The 21408-nt window shown below is 41.2% G+C and overlaps 1 protein-coding gene across 1 annotated transcript; it reads left to right on the top strand.

Annotated features, from left to right (window-relative positions):
* Positions 1-5311: 5311 nt before the first annotated feature.
* LOC137283601 (L-amino-acid oxidase-like) lies at positions 5312-17864 on the top strand. Its single transcript, XM_067815192.1, has 7 exons — positions 5312-5395; positions 5928-6235; positions 7040-7424; positions 10138-10251; positions 14428-14646; positions 15181-15298; positions 15600-17864. The coding sequence occupies exons 2-7, from the start codon at positions 5935-5937 to the stop codon at positions 16272-16274; spliced, it is 1812 nt and encodes a 603-aa protein (XP_067671293.1). The 5' UTR covers positions 5312-5395; positions 5928-5934; the 3' UTR covers positions 16275-17864.
* Positions 17865-21408: the final 3544 nt, after the last annotated feature.

Below are 21408 nucleotides of genomic sequence, written 5' to 3'. Positions count from 1 at the left end.
TCAGAAAGTTGAGAGTGAATTATAAAGACATTATTGGGAACAAAGTGGACTGGACCACCAGTCAAGCCAGTTGCTACCATCAAGCCAGTCGTCATCAGGGTAGACTCTGACGACAGCGACACCGATTCGAACAACAGCGTCTTTTGAAAGTGGCAACACTGACTCCCATTGAACATCTCAAGTGGTAACCAGATAACGGCTTTTGAGATGACCCCATCTTCACAACACACGCTTGTTGATTACCTGGCTGTTCTACCAGCAAGTGCGCCCCCCCACCCCCACCCCCGTACAAAATAGCAAAAGGTGACTAGAAAATGATGATCGCTTGTTATGAGTTATGAGACACATCACCAGAGTTGGTCTGTCAATTTCATGTGGTGGCTGTGCAAAATTTGGTTTTGTTGCAATTATTAGATTTTGTGTTAGTGAGCAAGTCATCGGTCTCAAATGAAATCAAACGGACTGTACACATACTCAACGGTTCGTAAGGGCATTACACTCATCCCGAGCTCAAAACATTTTCTGAAAACATCGTTTTTTCTGGGTTTTTTGTTGTTGTTGTTGCTGTTGCTGTTGTTGTTTTTGTTTTTGTTTGTAAACTGTTACGCCAAATGTGTGCTTTCGAATCATGCTTTGCTTCTCGGTTTTGGCTGAAGACAGTTTCTGCATGAACTGCTACCAATCGCTTTAACCTTTCCCAAACTGACGTTAATGGAGTAAAATACTTTTCTTACGATTTCAGAGAGATATTTGTTCCAGCTTTGTGGAGGTCCTTCTCTTGGCTGTCCCAAAACATCCGTCATAGCTGCCACCACAACGTTTATGTCCTAATAATTCAGACTCGACGTTATTTTAGATGATAGTTCATCACCATGACACCCAAAAACACTCGCCATGGATCAGCCTTACCTGTAGAGGCGCCTACGGCTTTGACGATTCTTAGGGTAGAAAAAGAAGTGGCAAACTAAGGTTTCATCCACAATCACACATCGCTGCAAATACTTGTCCAGATCAGGTTCAGACAGATGTAGATAAGAAATAAATGCTATGATGTATTTTTGTTGTCAAAGGCTTTTGGAAAGAACAAGATGTTAGTCTATGTCCAAATATCTGTCATAATGAAATGTACCCTCCTGATTCATGTCTCCTAAACATAATAATGGAGTGGGGGAGTAATAGTGTAGAATCGATCCCGGGTCTTTGGCGTGACGAGCGGGCGGTTTAACCACTAGGCTACCCCACCGCCCCTCAGTGGTAGAAAGTCAGAAGAAATGCCGGTCTCTCATACGTTTATACGTCTCTGGTGAACAAGACTGTGGTCCTGGATTCGAACCCACGACCACATGCCTCTTGGGTGCCAAATGAATGCAACTCGGCCAATTATGGCTGAACCTAGGCCTCCCCTGTTGTCACCTTGAGCATAAAATGATATCCGCTCAAAGTGTGGTTCGCCCAAATACTACCAGCTGAAGGGTCACACTTGCAACTCACGTTTTGATGTTTAAAGCATTCCCTCCCTATCGGGTAGTAGAATTCCTCTCTAACGTCCCGGATAGTTTATATGTTGCAGCTACCGCGCCGTGGCTTGATGCAATCTCATTTAAATCGGATCACGACGCTCGCTACTTGCACACAGCAAGCACTCAGATCTGAGTTAAATGAGTTTTGGCTGGTTCATGTCACCAGGGCCCCGCTTCACAAATGTATCTTAGCACTACGACTGTCGTACCTCCTATACTGTAACTTAGCCACACAACAGTAGTAGGGCTACGCATTGGGAACTAGACACAAAGTTACTGACGGAGCATGAGTACACTTTTTATCACAAATCACAATTTTCAAAATATGCTGCTCGGGATTTGGAATAACTGATACAACAAATGCATATTAGTGTCGTGGTGGTTGATATAAGCTGCCACGCAATTTTTGTCCTCGTGTAAGCTCGGTAGGTTGGAAAGCTTTATTTACACAGTATTGGGGGCCTGCCCAACTTTCATAGCAAAAATCATGTGTAAGCCCGAGCTCTTTTTGACATAATGGTAACTACACCCCCTGGCGGTGTTAAACTATATGCCACCGACGAAACCAGCTTTGTGAAACCTGGCCATGGTCCTAGTCTCGTGATCGTATTTAATATTAGGTTGTTCAGCACTCTTCGATAAAAAGTGTCTCTGACGTCAGCAAGATGAACATGTGCTGTTTATAGTTAGTTTGCCTTTGAGAAAACAAAGTTTCTACTTGTTCCAACGTGAGGTCGTATTGCCTTGCCATCGGCATCTGATAGGTGCCGCACAAACGACGTCAGTCCCGTTGCTGCAACGGTGAGTTCGGGTGACACTATAGTTTATCAAACAAATCTAGAGAGAAGATTTTCAAGTCAAGATTCCTGAAAATGGCTGTTCGACACAAGGTCTTTAGATTAATAATAATCTTTCTGAATGCAGCCCAGGTTCCACAGAACGTCTTATTGACGTCACGAGAAATGATCGAATATTGCCACTAAGCAATGGGTTAGCCCAGTGTTTAAAGCGTTCCCTCCAAATACTAAAGACCCGAGTTCCAATCCCCACGTGTTTTCAGTAGGTGAATTTCATGTTTACATTACAGAGGTAATATTGTTAGATTATTGCTGAAAGTGGCTTAAGATCACAGGATCATTCACGTACGTACGCACGCACGCGAACACTCACTATTTAACTCTTGCTTACATTGTTAATCACACGTCTCTCTAACAGCGAAAAGTGTTGAAATAAAATCCAACTTCAAAGTAACTCTGAAAAACAACAACTTGTAAATCTGATGCAAATCTCAACATTCCATTGAGCACTCTCCGCGGGGTTGAGGGTAAATTGCATAATTCCGTTTACACTTGGTGGCGCTCTTTGAATACCCTATTTTGATAATAAACCCAGTAACAACGCCCAACTGTATCTTGTTTGCGTTGTGGTAAATACTTGAATAATGTGTAAATAATTGGACTTGCATGTTGCCGTTGCTAAAGCTACTATCCGGTTTTTCAAGTTTCTGAATAATGGAGACTTGCATAATAAGCGAATGGGGCTTCTGACCTTTGCTGACCTTAAGAGAAACTGTTACTGCTGCGATATGATGAAAACAATTTGAAATCGGAAACTTTAGGGGGCATCTCAACACTTGCCGTGTTTATTGTTTAGAAAGATTCTATTAAAGCAGCTACATCGTGTTCGATACTGAACTTCGTTTTGGATAAAAGGTAAGTATGAAATAACTCTGTACTTATGAAAATATATAGCTATATTACACGGTACAAAGTGCATATAGGATTCATCCATTTGGTATGGATATTTTTGTAGCTCAGTAATCTTGATGTAATGAGTACAATAATTTCAATAAATTCTGATAAACCAAATCTATGTTTTCATCTGGAAATATTAAATCTTGTTATGGTTTAGTACAGAACATGGGTGAATCTGACAGTGTATGAGTGTCCAGCTCATTATTACAGGTTTCCGAGAATTACTGACAAAAATTTGTTTCCTAATACTGACAACAGAATTTTAAAATAGGTGTTACAATGTGTTGTAATGTATTCCATATTAGAAGCAACTCTTGTTGGCTTAAACATTAACCTTATTACATCAAGAGTTATCTCCCCTGGTGTAGCAGACTGCTTCCTTTGTTGACATGTCAGAAAGCTGGTTCTAGATAAATTGTTTTCGTGCAAAAGACATGAGCAGGGAGGTTCTGTACTAGGGATTGCCAGCGAGTTGGTCAGGTTATGAATAGTGAAAATTTAAAAGCGTTGAGAATGTCCGAAATGAGATGATTGAGGAAGTCTGCTGGTATGTAATGAAACCCTTTGACAAGAATTACAAAGGCTTAACTGGGTGAAAAAGCGCTGAATTCCCTCACCACTGATGAAAATTGCACAAAAAGAGAGACATTTAAACTTGTGTAGTTCGCACGAAAATCAAGATTGAGATAACGTTTTCGTTTCTGATGAAAGAACGTTTTCCGAAATTAGTGAAAAGTTGGACAAAAGATACCGTAACATCTGTCTACTACCGCCCAAAACATAGTCCGAAACTTCACTTGTAGAATGGTGATTTCATCTTAAATGGGCGCCTCCTTCCCGAACGCTGGCCACTTCCTTGCAGAGCACTGTGTGAAGATAATTGAATTTCCCAGCATGAAAACGACCCAAAACGCACTCCGGACAATCGTGTCCTTGCGCTACGATCTTAAGCCTATGTTGGAGAATGGAAGTTGCAATCATTGTAGCGCTAAGATCGCTTTGTGCAAGTGGGCCCGGGTCGTAACCCTTCTGAGAATGTGGGGGGGACTAGCCAAGGACACGATAAGCCTAAAAGACTTAGAAATATTAAGGATATGAAAGAGGTGGTCGAATATTGGGATACGCTGTCACACGAATTCCTACAAACATTCGTAGTGTACATACTACCTAGACACATACAGTCGTGTATTGCAGGGAAAGGGGGTTTCACTAAGTACTGAAAAGACATTTAGACTGTAAAAGCATCATATATCAACATATTCACTTAAGCAAAACATCTATAGTTTATAAACAAGCATTACATATTTGCCGAATCAACTTTCTCAATAATTTCTATGAAAACTATATTAAAAAGATATCTGAATCCATACTATCACGCCTGTAATATGAACCTCACTAACAGATATGATATGCATAGCAATGACTCATTTAATAAGCGTGATAGTGTTTTGTGAAGTTGTCTCTATATCTCTTCTCATTTGATATGGTCCAAGCGCTACACCAGGAGTCAAGGTCTCGTCCACAAAGCATTGATAAAGTTACGGCCTGTCATAACTCAAAAAATTATCACAGGGTTACGAATTTCGCAGCGCTACTAACATTTTGTGGATCGGCGCCCAGAGCCAAGATTTTCGAAGCTCTCGTAGCGTTAAGGCAGTCGTAAGTTAACGTTAATGCATGACACTTACGACTATCTTAGCGTTAAGAGAGCTTCGAAAATCTAGGCCCAGGTTTTATTCGTAACAGGGACAATGGTAGTCTTTGAATAATCGAGTCTGGACCAGACAATCCAGTATGTATCATAAGCACCTAAACAATTGGGATACGCTGTCATGTGTCAGCCATTTCAGCGAGTCTTTTCATCCGATCTCGTTAGTCGCCTACTACGACAAGCATGGGTTGATGAAGATCATTTCTAAACCGGATCATCAGGGAGCGTATAAATAATGAAACTATACCGGTTGACTTTGCGACATGGGAAGTACGACCAGCGGACGGTTTCATCCGCTGAAAATTGATGTCAAATGTTTTGAGACAGTCCCTTGGCGGTTTTCAGTTGTTAAACACATGACGGGACGTTTCGGCAGGAGGTACCCCCTCACTTTCACACAGACCCAACAGGTGAGTAAGCGTTAAACTCTGCTCTAGATAATTTCTAATCACAATTTGCAGGAATCTGATGGGCAGCAGCCTTGCATGAGCTTCCCATGATTAATGTTGGGCATTATTTCAATGCTTTTTCGGCGAATGTTAAGAAATGAACAGTCAGCATTAGAAACAATGTGTTTGACCCCCCACAATGCACTGCACGTGGCCCGCACACACGTGCGGTGAATTAACCGTTTTTATTAAGACAATAGCTTGGTCGAACAAGTTTAAGGTTCATCCTTTGAACTCCATTGACTATTTAGTGTTTCCGACATACTTTCAAATCATCGTCCATTATACAATGTAGGCCACACTGAAACCATATAGTAAGACTATAAATTTACTTGAGGAAAATGATAATAATTATATTGATTTTGTTAACAGTGAGAAAATTTCACACAGAACCTAATCTGTTTTCATCGTGAGAAACAACGGAAGCTGTAATAACGCAAATTGGATTTTGTAAAGTAATACTTGACTGCACTGATTTTGTATATTTTTTCAGGTAAAACATGACTGGTGTCCCGTTCATTGTGATCTTTGCAAGTGCTCTTGTAGCAATAACAACGGCGGCCATCTTGAAATGTTCAGATTACAAGGGCGCACTATTCCATAACGCGGAGGAATACATACCCCATAAAGATGAGCCGTGCAAGGCATGCAAATGCGAAAAGGGATTTCCCGGCATATGTAGACAACTCCCATGTCCCCCACCCCCAAAAAACTGCAAACACCTGGCACAGGTCGAGGGTTGTTGTAAATATCTGTGTCTCGATAAATTCAGACGAACCCCGGATACAGAGGTAGAAAATGGTAAGCTGAAACTTCATTTGTTAAAACTAATAATGCTATCATTTGTTTTAAGGTGAATTATGCATACAAAAGTAAATGTAAAATGATGTCCCATTCATATTTACCAACTAGCCGAGGTCGAGAATGCGTGAGACTGTACCAGTAACTGATATGAACTTTGCGTGAGGCAGTTTTATGCCGGGGTTATTTTCGGGTCAAGCAAATGTAGCCCGAATGTTTGAATGGTCTTCAGCGACTAACGAGATTCGGCGGTCAGGCTCGCTGACTAGGATGACGCATCTGTTCATATCCCAATTGCGTAGACCGATGCTCATGCTGTTGATCACTGGGTTGTCTGGTCCAAGCTCCATTATTTACATATAGCTGGAATATTGCTGAGTGCGGCGTAGAACTAAACTGACTGTGATTTAATACCATGTCTCGGCACATTCAGCATTGTTCAAAATATATGAAAATTATGAAAAAAATTCCACATGAACAAGTGGTCAGTAGCCTAAACAACACTTTACGCTGCTCTTGGAACACGGGGTGTGGAATGTGTAAGGCATATTTCTGATGTCCCAGTCTAGATATTGCGGGAATGTCACTAAAGCGGCACTCACTCACTCACTCACCCAAAGACCCATCCAACCACCCACTCACTCACTTCTGGGATCTACGTGAGTTTTTGCGAGTCTGTTCTACACCCCATAAGCGCGAGAAACGCGCTAAATTTTGAACGAATACGTTGTATAAATGAGATTTCACCTGTCAGTCAGCCGATTCTTTACGGAGCATAAACTGACACTTTTTTAACTTCATTAGATAACTGCACGGATATCGCAATAATCGGAGCTGGTGTTTCGGGTGCATACACGGCCTGGCGCCTTCGTAGTCGGAATCTCACTGTCGACGTGTACGAATACTCCGACAGAATTGGAGGGCGACTACACACTGCCAAGTTGCCCCACATCCCCGACGTGAACATCGAACTCGGCGGCATGAGGTTCGTACCAGACTGGCACCCTCGGCTGTACAGGGTAATCAAGGCTCTCGGTCTGGACATGGTAGACTTTCAGCCCAAGAACGACAGCAAAGAAACGCTTTATTACTTAAGGGGGAGACAACTCAGAGAGGCAGATTTTACAAGCAAGCTGCCGTACAACCTGAAGGACGAAGAGAGAGGGAAGACGCCCGCAGCTTTAAGATGGTGCGTTGATATATTTCAGTTTAATGCTTTATTGTTTTCAAGGCCATATGACCCATAATACATCGTTACATGTTTTATACATTAATTGCTAACATGCGTATGAAACTTTAAGATATTCTGCTCTTATGCGAAACACATTATACAGATATTTTCCCTACATAAACACGTGACTACAGTCAGAAAAATTCAACAATGATTTTAAATTATCAATATCTTTGCTATGAGTGGAAATATGTGGACCATCTTCAGAATCTTTGTACAAAGGAAAATGATATATAATGTGGCATTCATCTTCGGTAACTTTACAAAGAGAACAAATAAAAGCATTATCTTAATAACCGCTTAAGCCTTTTCTAATACACTGTATGCCTAATCGATTAAAGCAGCATCTAAATAAGAGAAGCGCTTTTTCTATATTTAATGTTTTTAACATTGCATATGTACAATTCTGGAGAAAGTGAATGTTTCATTAAGGAAAAAAATTGTAATGACGCTTTATCTGATGGCTCAGAATGCCAATCTTGCCTGGTGCAGTCAATCACTCATTCTTTAAAAACATTTATAAACATGCTACCCCTTAGTAGGGTATCCCCGTTGATATATTTAATAATTAGTATTACGTTTTATTAGATTCTTTAAGTGCGACAGTGGGAGGGATTTTGATTTAACGACACTATAAATATATTATTATTTGAAATTATATTTGACGCCATTACGTTACCATGACATTAATTCGAGGGCAAGATACAAATCCGTTTCAGTAACTTGAATTTTACACATATACAAATAACTGTACTGGATTGATACTGTGTCGGTGCATTGTCCGAATGAAAACTGGTTAAATGCAACTGGATTGCTTACATACCCAGCATGTGAACATCCGGGTTAGTTCCGGTCTTCAGCATCTACTGGGATCGGGTGGTTATGCTCGCTGACTTGCAATTGGTTGTCACGTCTCATCGTTTGTAGACTTCTGCTCAAGCTGCTGATCACTGGATTGTCAGTTCCAGGGTCGGTTATTATTTGCCCACCACCATATAGCGGGAATATTGCTGAGTGTGGCCTTGTAAACAAATCAACCACATCTCTCCTCATTTATTGTTATCGACCCGTGAAGGTCCGGGGTAGAATAGGCCTTCAGCAACCCATGCTTGCCATAAAAGGCGACTGTACTTGTCGTAGGAGGCGACTAACGGGATCGGGTGGTCAGGCTCGCTGACTTGGTTGACACAAGTCATCGGTTCCCAATTGCGCAGATCGATGCTCATGTTGTTGATTACTGGATTGTCTGGTCCAGACTCGATTATTTACAGACCGCCGCCATATAGCTGGAATATTGCTGTGTGCGGCATAAAACTAAACTCACTCACTCCTTTATTGTTATCGCACATCTTCTGTTTATGCTCTTAGAATATTCTTCGAAACACGATTAACTTCTGTTTACTGCATCGGGGCTTAACTTCCTCTTACGTGGGAAATACGTCATTAAGTGTCGGCCATTGGCTAATAAAGCGTTTGAATTCTGTCGGCCATGTTTGTAGTCTTCAGTGTGGCAGTAAAATCCGGACGAACAACTCGGGGTCTTTGAATGATGGTGGGGCAAAATCATGGGAGTACTCACCAGCCCTGCAAACGAGCTGTTTGGCTCTTATTAATCTGCCTGGTACATGTATTTGACAGTTCTGATAATGGACAGTACTGCACGCATGTGGATTAACATCTGGATTAGCACCATCCGGAGCATTGCCAAAAGTGTGCGATATAGACTGGATTAAGAGTAGCGGTTGCAAAGTTTCACTCATACTTGGACTTTCTGACTAGGGGCGGCGGGGAAGCCAAATGGTTAAAGCGTTCGCTCGTCACACTGAAGGCCCGGTTTGGATTGCGTTAAGCCCATATCTGGAATATTGCTACAAGCCACGTAAACAATACTAACTCTCCGATTAATTCAGTGTTGCCCCATTTAAATATAATATGATATGTCATATTAAGTCATACAACCTGACATGTCATTCTGTTATGGGTATGGTGAATAGAAGAAAATGTATAAAGTACCATTTATTTTTCTCAGAACTTTGGATTCCTGAATCATGATCAATATGGCGCACCTCTGCGCGAATAACTGCGCCTTTGGCTAGTGGGTCACCATGTGCACGGCGAGTTCATTCACCTTTGCCAACCGGATGACCTTTTCCCTTTCACCGTTAGTCCGGTGAGCCCATGTGGTATAGGGCCTGCAAGTCTCGCGAGACCCTACTTCCGGTACTAAGATGGTTGCCAGCTCCCGGTGCGGGCAACATGCGAGAAGGTGCCAAATTGCACGACTGCCAAATATGACTCTACTAGACCCGACCAGTCATGCTTGGCTGTCACAGCTGTTGACAGTTGTAATATTTGGCTAATTCGGGGATGGTCATACATCGGAAATTTGTTATTCCTGCAAGGAGGATCGGTTCCTCCCTGTCAACCGATAACCATGAGACCTTTCGAAGAGGTATGAAACGTTGTTTATAACCGGAAGTACTAAGGTCTCCGAAGTATCACGACCTACTTTCAGGCCCTATAATACTAGAGGCTGCCAGAAATAACGTTCTAACGACTGAACAAACAGCAAATGACATGAATAGAATCTTCAGGTTTGTAGTTTCTAATGAATGCATTTTTAATAATTGTATCGACATCGAAAGAATATATATGTTTCTCTGCTAATCAGGAAGGTGTTTTCTGAGAATACTAACTACACCGACCGAGGTCCCCGTGAGTTCCGCATTGGGAAGGATCTGCTGCAGCTATCTACACGTGACGGACTACTGCTGCATGACCAGAGGTGAGTGTATGATGTTTAACGCCGTAGTAAGAAGCTTTCCACATGCATCAGGCCTGGATCAAACAAACCATAGGCGACCGGTCCACATCACCCGTGCACGATGTCACTTAACCATCCCTTCAGTCACCATATGTTGACTCGTGTATTACACATCTTACGGCTTGATTAGTGATGTGCTTGTACGAGGGGAGTGTGTGATAATGTACTCGACGCCGAGTAAGTATGAGTATATATTATAAACTGTTTGTATAGGATGTCAGTCTCAACTCCCTGGGAAACATATGATGGATGTAACACCGAATCGGGATAAGAAATCTACGTAACACCAAGTACGTGACAAAGTAAAGGACGCGACATATTGTGAGGGACGTGACGCTGACCTAGCGCCGAGTCCGTATGTACGTTATACGTTCAATCGGTATGTGTTTATTCGCGTAACAGCGGGACGTAAGAAGATGGGCCCGAGTGCGTTATGATAACTGACGTTACAAAGAGCACGTACATGATAAGTGACGTTACACAGAGTACGTGTATGGTATTTGACATAACACTGAGTACGTACGTAATTAATGACGTACCACAAGTACGTATATGATAATTGACGTTACACAGAGTACGTGTATGGTATTTGACATAACACTGAGTACGTACGTGATTAATGACGTACCACAAGTACGTATATGATAATTGACGTTACACAGAGTACGTGTATGGTATTTGACATAACACTGAGTACGTACGTGATTAATGACGTACCACAAGTACGTATATGATAATTGACGTTACACAGAGTACGTGTATGGTATTTGACATAACACTGAGTACGTACGTGATTAATGACGTACCACAAGTACGTATATGATAATTGACGTTACACAGAGTACGTGTATGGTATTTGACATAACACTGAGTACGTACGTGATTAATGACGTACCACAAGTACGTACATGATAATTGACGTTACACAGAGTACGTGTATGGTATTTGACATAACACTGAGTACGTACGTGATTAATGACGTACCACAAGTACGTACATGATAATTGACGTTACACAGAGTACGTGTATGGTATTTGACATAACACTGAGTACGTACGTGATTAATGACGTACCACAAGTACGTACATGATAATTGACGTTACACAGAGTACGTGTATGGTATTTGACATAACACTGAGTACGTACGTGATTAATGACGTACCACAAGTACGTACATGATAATTGACGTTACACAGAGTACGTGTATGGTATTTGACATAACACTGAGTACGTACGTGATTAATGACGTACCACAAGTACGTACATGATAAGTGACGTTACACAGAGTACGTGTATGGTATTTGACATAACACTGAGTACGTACGTGATTAATGACGTACCACAAGTACGTACATGATAATTGACGTTACACAGAGTACGTGTATGGTATTTGACATAACACTGAGTACGTACGTGATTAATGACGTACCACAAGTACGTACATGATAATTGACGTTACACAGAGTACGTGTATGGTATTTGACATAACACTGAGTACGTACGTAATTAATGACGTACCACAAGTACGTACATGATAATTGACGTTACACAGAGTACGTGTATGGTATTTGACATAACACTGAGTACGTACGTGATTAATGACGTACCACAAGTACGTACATGATAATTGACGTTACACAGAGTACGTGTATGGTATTTGACATAACACTGAGTACGTACGTGATTAATGACGTACCACAAGTACGTACATGATAATTGACGTTACACAGAGTACGTGTATGGTATTTGACATAACACTGAGTACGTACGTGATTAATGACGTACCACAAGTACGTACATGATAATTGACGTTACACAGAGTACGTGTATGGTATTTGACATAACACTGAGTACGTACGTGATTAATGACGTACCACAAGTACGTACATGATAAGTGACGTTACACAGAGTACGTGTATGGTATTTGACATAACACTGAGTACGTACGTGATTAATGACGTACCACAAGTACGTACATGATAAGTGACGTTACACAGAGTACGTGTATGGTATTTGACATAACACTGAGTACGTACGTGATTAATGACGTACCACAAGTACGTACATGATAATTGACGTTACACAGAGTACGTGTATGGTATTTGACATAACACTGAGTACGTACGTGATTAATGACGTACCACAAGTACGTACATGATAAGTGACGTTACACAGAGTACGTGTATGGTATTTGACATAACACTGAGTACGTACGTGATTAATGACGTACCACAAGTACGTACATGATAATTGACGTTACACAGAGTACCTGTATGGTATTTGACATAACACTGAGTACGTACGTGATTAATGACGTACCACAAGTACGTACATGATAATTGACGTTACACAGAGTACCTGTATGGTATTTGACATAACACTGAGTACGTACGTGATTAATGACGTACCACAAGTACGTACATGATAATTGACGTTACACAGAGTACGTGTATGGTATTTGACATAACACTGAGTACGTACGTGATTAATGACGTACCACAAGTACGTATATGATAATTGACGTTACACAGAGTACGTGTATGGTATTTGACATAACACTGAGTACGTACGTGATTAATGACGTACCACAAGTACGTACATGATAATTGACGTTACACAGAGTACGTGTATGGTATTTGACATAACACTGAGTACGTACGTGATTAATGACGTACCACAAGTACGTATATGATAATTGACGTTACACAGAGTACGTGTATGGTATTTGACATAACACTGAGTACGTACGTGATTAATGACGTACCACAAGTACGTATATGATAATTGACGTTACACAGAGTACGTGTATGGTATTTGACATAACACTGAGTACGTACGTGATTAATGACGTACCACAAGTACGTATATGATAATTGACGTTACACAGAGTACGTGTATGGTATTTGACATAACACTGAGTACGTACGTGATTAATGACGTACCACAAGTACGTACATGATAATTGACGTTACACAGAGTACGTGTATGGTATTTGACATAACAATGAGTACGTACGTGATTAATGAGGTAACACAAGTACGTATATGATAATTGACGTTACACAGAGTACGTGTATGGTATTTGACATAACACTGAGTACGTACGTGATTAATGAGGTAACACAAGTACGTATATGATAATTGACGTTACACAGAGTACGTGTATGGTATTTGACATAACACTGAGTACGTACGTGATTAATGACGTACCACAAGTACGTACATGATAATTGACGTTACACAGAGTACGTGTATGGTATTTGACATAACACTGAGTACGTACGTGATTAATGAGGTAACACAAGTACGTATATGATAATTGACGTTACACAGAGTACGTGTATGGTATTTGACATAACACTGAGTACGTACGTGATTAATGAGGTAACACAAGTACGTATATGATAATTGACGTCACAGTGAGTGTGATATAATTTTCGACGTTGTCCCTTCAATGCTTATTAATAGTGAAGGTAAATGCTGTTGAGTATCTTTCAAATCTTCGGGGATCGTACATCGGTAAACCAATACGAAACCTGGGACTGGCAGATCGCATCGCAGATTAATTTGCTTAACTTGCTATAAACGTATTATCGCCGAACGAAAGGGTCATACTGGACATTGGAAGGGCAAGTGGGGTTACTTGTAATACTCAGAAAACGGAAGACACCATTCCATTTCCATCCAAGCGTTTATTGAGATCTATATGTTGCGGGTATTTCAAAACGGAATTACTCGCGAAGCCGGAAGATCAGCTGGAGTGGCTGCCGTGTTGTTGATATTGTTATTGCGAACATTTTGGTTTGCAGCTCGCATTTTACTGCTGTTCCGTACATGTAGATTGTCAAATCTGCACACAGAATTCAGGGTCAGATAATTCGAGATAGGAGTATCCACGGGAAAGGATCAATATGTTGGCGTAGGTTTACTAAACAAGCACTGGAGATGACAGCTGAAAACAAATAGAAACTGTAATTGTTCATTACATTGTTGCATGCCAGTTATCAGAATAATAAAATATTCAGGATTAATGGAAATAAAATGCATCATAGAGTTATAAAATATTAAGTCAACATATATGTAGTAACTTGAAGAATTCAACATGTTCGGTGTATGAATACATGATATGTATTTACAGTTATGAGACCGTGTTTCGTAGCGTTGCGAGTGAAGAGGCTTACAATTACATCCGGGACACCGAAGGATATGCCAGCTTCTTTGGTTCCACTAGCGCCACCGTGTACATCCCCTTGTCTGGACCTGAAGGCTGGTCCAACAACACGCCGTACAAAACCCTGAAACATGGGATGGACCATCTCCCTAAGTCGTTGTTGAAGGCGGCCCTAGAAGGTCAGAGGTAATTAAGTATGCCACTGGATAGTTTTCGTTGGTGGACAAATATTTATATGAATTCGAGCACGGGGAGTTTTGCTGACCAAGGGATTAACTCCGATAGTATACACCCATGAGATCAGAATTAAAATTGGTCTTCGATCAGTAACCCATGTCTGTCAGGATCACTCATGTCGATTTTTTTTCTTGTGCAAGTGTGTCAAATTGTGTTATCAACACTTTTGTCACCTAATTTTACGATCGTCTGAACTCAAGAGGTAGGTGGTGTGGTTGGTGGTGGTGTGGGGCGTGGAAGGGGGAGGGGGTGGGAACCAAAGATGGGCTTCACAAAGTGTATCCATGTGCGGAGTCGAACCCGTTCCTTCGGTTTGACGAACGAACGCTTTAGCCATCGGTATCACGCTCCACCCCTAGGTATCAACACCATGGAAACATATACGGATATATGGGAGAATCGGAATGGCAACTGCACCCGTTCTTGTCTGAACAACTTTTGGTTTCAAATACACGTTTTAGCTCATAATAATATTGGCTTCAGCAACAGGTTACATCTTAATCGGCGTCTGACTAAGATACAGTCACTACCATCACGGAACTATCAGCTGACGTTTAAGGAAACGGTAACAAAGAAAGATGGCTACACTAGGGACAAACACGTAAGTCGAAACTCGTATAGTAATACGATTCACATACAACCCTTCACACTCGTGGCCCCGTCCGTGTAGTGCTAGAATATTGCTAACAGCGGTGTAAAATTATACGCAGTCTGGTCGCTGCCAGGCAGGCAGCATCAACAAGGATCTTAACTTATTCTTGATTTTTTTTACTTTGAACGAGTCCAAGCAAATTACATACTGTAAAGATGTATTTTCATGCACCAAATTATATCTAACATATCTATTACAGTAAGCAATGGGTGTGTGCATGCGTCTTCTGTACCATGTTTCTGGTTTACAGGGAAGAAAGTCGTTTGTGAAGACGTGCGCAAAGAAAGTGATCTTGGCTCTTCCAAGAATGGGTCTTGCAGGAATTAACTGGCACGGTTTCAAGAAACACCGTCTTTTCCGACGCTATATATCATCCGTCACTGATACACCAGTTGCAAAAATATACCTTGGCTTCCGAAGTCCGTGGTGGGAAAAGCTCAACGCGTCTTTCTCCAAAATTCAAACGGATTTGCCGCTTGCATTCGTATTGAAAGCGGGAGTATCAACAGATACAGGAAGAGCTGTGCTTCTTGTTGCATATAAAGATGTTGATATTTCATACTGGAAACAGCTATCAAAACAGGGCAAGCCAATCCGCGGGGTACTTAAGACACCATATACCGTCACAACCAAGATGGTAGCTAACATTAAGCGCCACCTAGCGGACATCTTTGGAATTGAAACCCGGCAAATTCCTGACCCGATATCAGGCGCATTGTCAGTATGGGATGACTATCCATACGGTGGAGGCTACAATATGTGGTTGCCGGGATACCACTGGGATGAGGTCAGAAAGACGATGACGCGTCCTTCCACCAAGGACCACGTGTACACAGTGGGGTCTGTGTTCTCATTCCACGACGGCCAAGCGTGGGTAGAGGGCGCTTTACAGAGGTCGGACGAACTTATCGATGAGTTTTTCTGAGTTCTTTTTTGACAGTTGCATATTATAGATTAAAAAAATCACGAAATAAGGTATGCAACAGAAATTTCGTGACATGTACGTGGTAGAAAATATAATTTGACTGTGTTTCATTTCAACAGCCGTTAATTAAAAGAGAATACTTACGCCAAATGTTTGGGGAACATGTTTCAGATGTTTCATGTTTCACTAGTCTCTTTTAAGGCTCTCTTGTCGGAACGAGCTGATCATAATTTTCGTATTACCTTCAAAAAATAACATCAGCATTTACACCTTTCAAAGTGGTTAAGATCCACCCGGTTCTTCCTTATTGCTATATGCTATAGTCAGTCTGCCAAAGCCATTGAGGCAACGAGGTAGCACTGTGGTTTAAGAGTTCGCTTGTCACACTATAGTCCATGGTTGATTCGCATGCACGCTGGTGGAAATGAGTGAAACCATTTCTTGTGTTCCCCGCCGATCTGTTGCTGGAGGGTTGCTGAAAGCGGTGTATCGACGCACTCACTCACTAACACACTGTCATTAAATGACGTGGCAAATTATCCGTATTATTATGAAATAATCTGGCGGTCATTTGTTTTGTTTGAGCAATTTGTAATGGGTACAGCTTTGAGGGAAATCTTCGTAACATAGATCCAGGCTCCTAGTCCACATAGTGTTCGCAGTGCTACGACTTTCGTAAGTCTCTGATAAACTGCAGAGTTACGACAAGTCGTAACATTACGAACGCCTTGTGGATCGGGACCCAATTCCCTAATTACTTTCGGTAATTCCCTACTGACGCTGATTTTTTCTTCATGTTGCGAAGCCTTGCTTATCGTAACATACGTTTTGCTCGTTTGCGTTTGCGTTTGCGTTTAACGACGCACTCAATAATATTCGAGGTGTATGACGGCGGTCTGTAAATAATCAAAAGTGGACCAGATGATCCTGTGATCAACATCAAGATCTTCGATCTACGCACTAGGGATACAATGACGTGTGTCAATCAAGCGAGCTAGCCTCGCCAGCCGATCTCGTTAGTGGCCTGTTATAAGTTACAGGATGGGTTTCTGTAGATCTTCACGGGTTCATAAGAGATGACTAACTGAATCTGTTCCTGAGACTCAGATCTGACAGATGCAAATCATCATAATTATACAAACTGTGTTGTTCGAAACTCATAACGTCTGGTTGGCATGGTCCAAATTCGAATATTTACGCAACGACGTAATACAGCATGACTATTGTTGATTGTAGCGTCAACTAAACAGCGCACAAAGTTCACAGAACTAAGCATTCCCTTCTCGTAACTTGAATTGAGGATCTGTTTTCCGATTACAAAGTAATCTAAGAACCATGATGGTCTGAAATGTATACATTCTGATGAAGAAAATACGGTGCTGCGAACAAAACTGATTAGACAGCCAAATTGAATTATATCGATCACAAAACAGCCATTTTAAAAACATTTCTATATGAGTCTAGGCAATATTGGGTTCCGCTTCTTTGCTGGATAGTGCATACCTTAGTTTTGTAATGTTTATTGTTTTAAGTGGACGCCGAATCCTGTAGAGAACGTATTGTCATACAGTAATGAATATTTATAAAATATTCAAGCGTTTGTTATTCTTTTTGTCTGATTTCTGTTCAGCATCGCATGTAGAAAGATATCGTATATCAAGAGGGAATCTTAACTGAAGACTATATATCTCGACTGAAGAGGGATTGGTAGAAACATAGAAACCTTCTAAAAACTATTTTACAAAGGTGTCTCAGCGCAAAGAATGTCACGAACCAGACTGCTATCATTTTACAGATGCAAATACATCATATTACGAAAGGGAAATCGAAGCCGAAACCTATCTGTCGCAGTTTATTGACTTCAGTTGGATTCACAGAAATACATAGGGAGAATCTGTGTCTTTACACCTTCAAAGGTACGCAACGTAAAGAATATTATGAGCCATTCAAAGTGAAAGCGGTACGTCTTGCTCTCCATGCAGAAGAAAGTAGGATTAATGGCGCTTTTCAACGTGTTTATGATATGTCACGTCCTTCGTCTTGTGTACGAAATGGGTTCTTTCAGAGAATGTAAACCGACATTCCAATAGACTAGGCAAAGGTTTTCTGAAATTCCTTGACATTTCATTCGCTAACCTATCAATATTCTTAGACGGACACCTGGTAAAGGTTTTCTGAAATTCCTTGACATTTCATCGCTAACCAATCAATTTTCTTAGACGGACACCTGGAAATCGTGGAAATCTCTAAACGAGGCCCTCCTGCTAGAAAGGTTTGGCGGTCGGTCTGGTACTGACTTGATATTATATCAATCATTGTGCGTTACAGAACTACGCTGAATAAGCGCTAAAAAAAACAAAAACAACAAAAACACATAACAGGTGTAACCAGTGAGCTAGATGCATTGTGAATCATTTTCCTATCACATCAAACAGGGATTTCTTAGTTCAGGTATGCTGCCTAAATCTGGACATAAAATATTGAAATACGACGTTCTTAAAGTTTAAAATTAAGATTCCTTTGCATATACCATTTTCTTATGAAACAAGAAACTGGATTTCAGTGTAAAAAGAGGGTTATTAGTGGTGTCTACTTTCACCTTTGCACGAGAAACTTCGGATAGGCTGACAAAGTAGGTCATTGTCTGAACAGGTTAATGGGAATCACGTTTCAGTAAGGTAAGAGGAAAATCGTAAAAGTGGTGTGAAAACTGTCTCACTCTTTCACTCTTCCTTTATCTCCTCCCATATACCGACAGTCGTAGCACTTTCATTGTTTAGTGGAGTGAGTCAGTTGATTTTTATTACGCTTTTTGCAATATCCCAGCAACATCACGTCTGGGAACACCACTATTGGGCTTCACACATTGTACCCATGTGGGGAATCGAACCCGGGTCTTAAGCGTGACCACTAGGCAACCCCACCGCCCCATATGACAGGAACGGAACTAAGGTCGAAACAGAAGTACAGCACAAGTCGTAGATCTCCACTTGCAAACAGGCCCTGGACCTAGATTTTCGAAGCTCCCTTACCTCTAAGATAGTCGTAGGTTAATGTTAATGTATGGCACTTGCGACAATCTTAGCGCTAAGAAAGCTTCGAACATCTAGGCCCAATACCGGCGACTTGGCCGATTAATGCATGAAAAGTCGTGTTGATGTTCACAATATCAATCACTAAACTTTCTGACTCAATTACTTACAGCTAACGCCATGCACTTGGTACATCACTGAGTCACGCGTTTAGAATGAAACACACAAAGTGGACATGTCTTGCTTTTGATACGGAACTACTGGTTTAAATGTCAACCATGAAGTGTTGTTTGTGATATTTTCCTGTACAAAACTCCGGAAAACACCTGATATATCAGGAACGAGAAAAAAAGCTTTGCTTCTCCTTTGATGAGTGAGATGACAAGAATGGAAAGAGGTCGGTTTAACGCCTGGACGAACAACGCCTCTGTCCTTTTCTTAATGCATTGCGGCTTAAGAGCGAGGATGGCAAAATGTGTGATACGTCTTTGACAGTTCATCCAGTGATCACGGTGTTAACGGGAAATTAGAATGAACCAGGGGGCACTGACCGTTGGTAAGTGCCAACGCCATCGGCTATAATTATTGTGCGTAATCTGTTTTCACGTTTGCATTTAGCCGTGGACCTTTGGACTTAATCAAAGTGTATTTCATGTTTTATTTTCATGAAAAAGGGAGGATAATACAACAGTAACCGTTCCGTGTATTGTTTGATAATTACTCTTAGAATTTAAGACGGTTGTTCTCGGATTCCATGAGGCTGACATAACACTTCATCTTACCTCACACATGATGAAAAAAGACATCCTGCAGGCTCGGGGAACATAAACACACCTCGAGGGTACATGAGCCCATGGCCCCCTCGCGACCAGTGAACAATTTATATTGTAGAAGAACCAGGTAGGTTCCGTAGGTTTATTCTTTCGAGCTTCTTAACACTGCTATGATCAATGAGATATCTTTATTTAAAACACGAGAATCTTTATTCAAACTTTCGTCTGTTATGGGGTCGGTGGGGTAGGCTAATGGTAAAAGCCTTTGATCGTCACGCCGAAGATTTGGGTTCGATTCTCCGTATGAATACAATGTGGGTAGTCCATTTCTGGTGTCCCCCGCCTTGATTGATGGAGTAGTGCCCAAAAGGGAGTGAAACTAAAACCCACTTGCTCGATTATGTTCCAAATTCCAAGTTAGCAATATTCCAGCAATATCACGGCAGGTGACACCAGAAATGGACTTCAGATATTGTACCCATGCGAAGAATCAAACTCGGCGTGAGGAGCGAACGCCTTACCCACAATTCTACCCCGCCGTCCTAGGATGTGGGATCCGAGGCTGTGGTGAGATGTTCCACTTCCCGGTCAACAAAGTTCATAATATTTTTCGGAGCCTGTAGGTTCTGATTCTTTGTTTGTTTGTTTGTTTGTTATTTATTTAACCACACACTCGACCCACAATGCACCGACATAGCCAGATAAGCCGAGTGCACCATTGTTGTGCTTGTTGTCTCAAGTCACACTCAACAACAGTACTCCAGCCAGTAAATAAACGTGACTCAATCATGATGAGCATCAAATTGGCCGAAAGGGAAACAAATGATGTTTCATGCTCATGTTCTCGCAGTCACGAACACATACATCACAAATCTCAGTTTTCTTTCTTCTGAAACAACACAATGAATGATGAACTTTTGTTCCGTTCATTCGTTATCCAACCTCATATAGGTAATGACGTATGTCCTCGACTTGCAGACATCTTAACTTTAGTTCCACGTGATTCACCGACATCACCTGACACCCACGATGACCCTGACCGCGTCTTCAGAGGGCCAATGCCTCTGTACTCTGGGGATGTAACGTAAGATAAACTCCAACAAATCAGCTGTAAGCATTGTAAAGGAAAGGGATTATTCTGTTAGTGCATACTTGAGGTTATCTACCGAAGGTTGTAGTGCCCTCACGCATAGGGTTAGCCCAGTGCGATGGTTTGTGATATATAAGTATCAAAATCAGATGGTCAGAACTGTGATTCTTTATCTATCTATCTATCTATCTATCTATCTATCTATCTATCTATCTATCTATCTATCTATTTATTTATTT

This window comes from Haliotis asinina, chromosome 5 (genome assembly GCF_037392515.1).
Source record: "Haliotis asinina isolate JCU_RB_2024 chromosome 5, JCU_Hal_asi_v2, whole genome shotgun sequence".
Classification (NCBI taxonomy): Eukaryota; Metazoa; Mollusca; class Gastropoda; order Lepetellida; family Haliotidae; genus Haliotis; species Haliotis asinina.
Note: the sequence above shows the minus strand (reverse complement) of the source record. Positions and strands in the feature narration are given on the sequence as shown.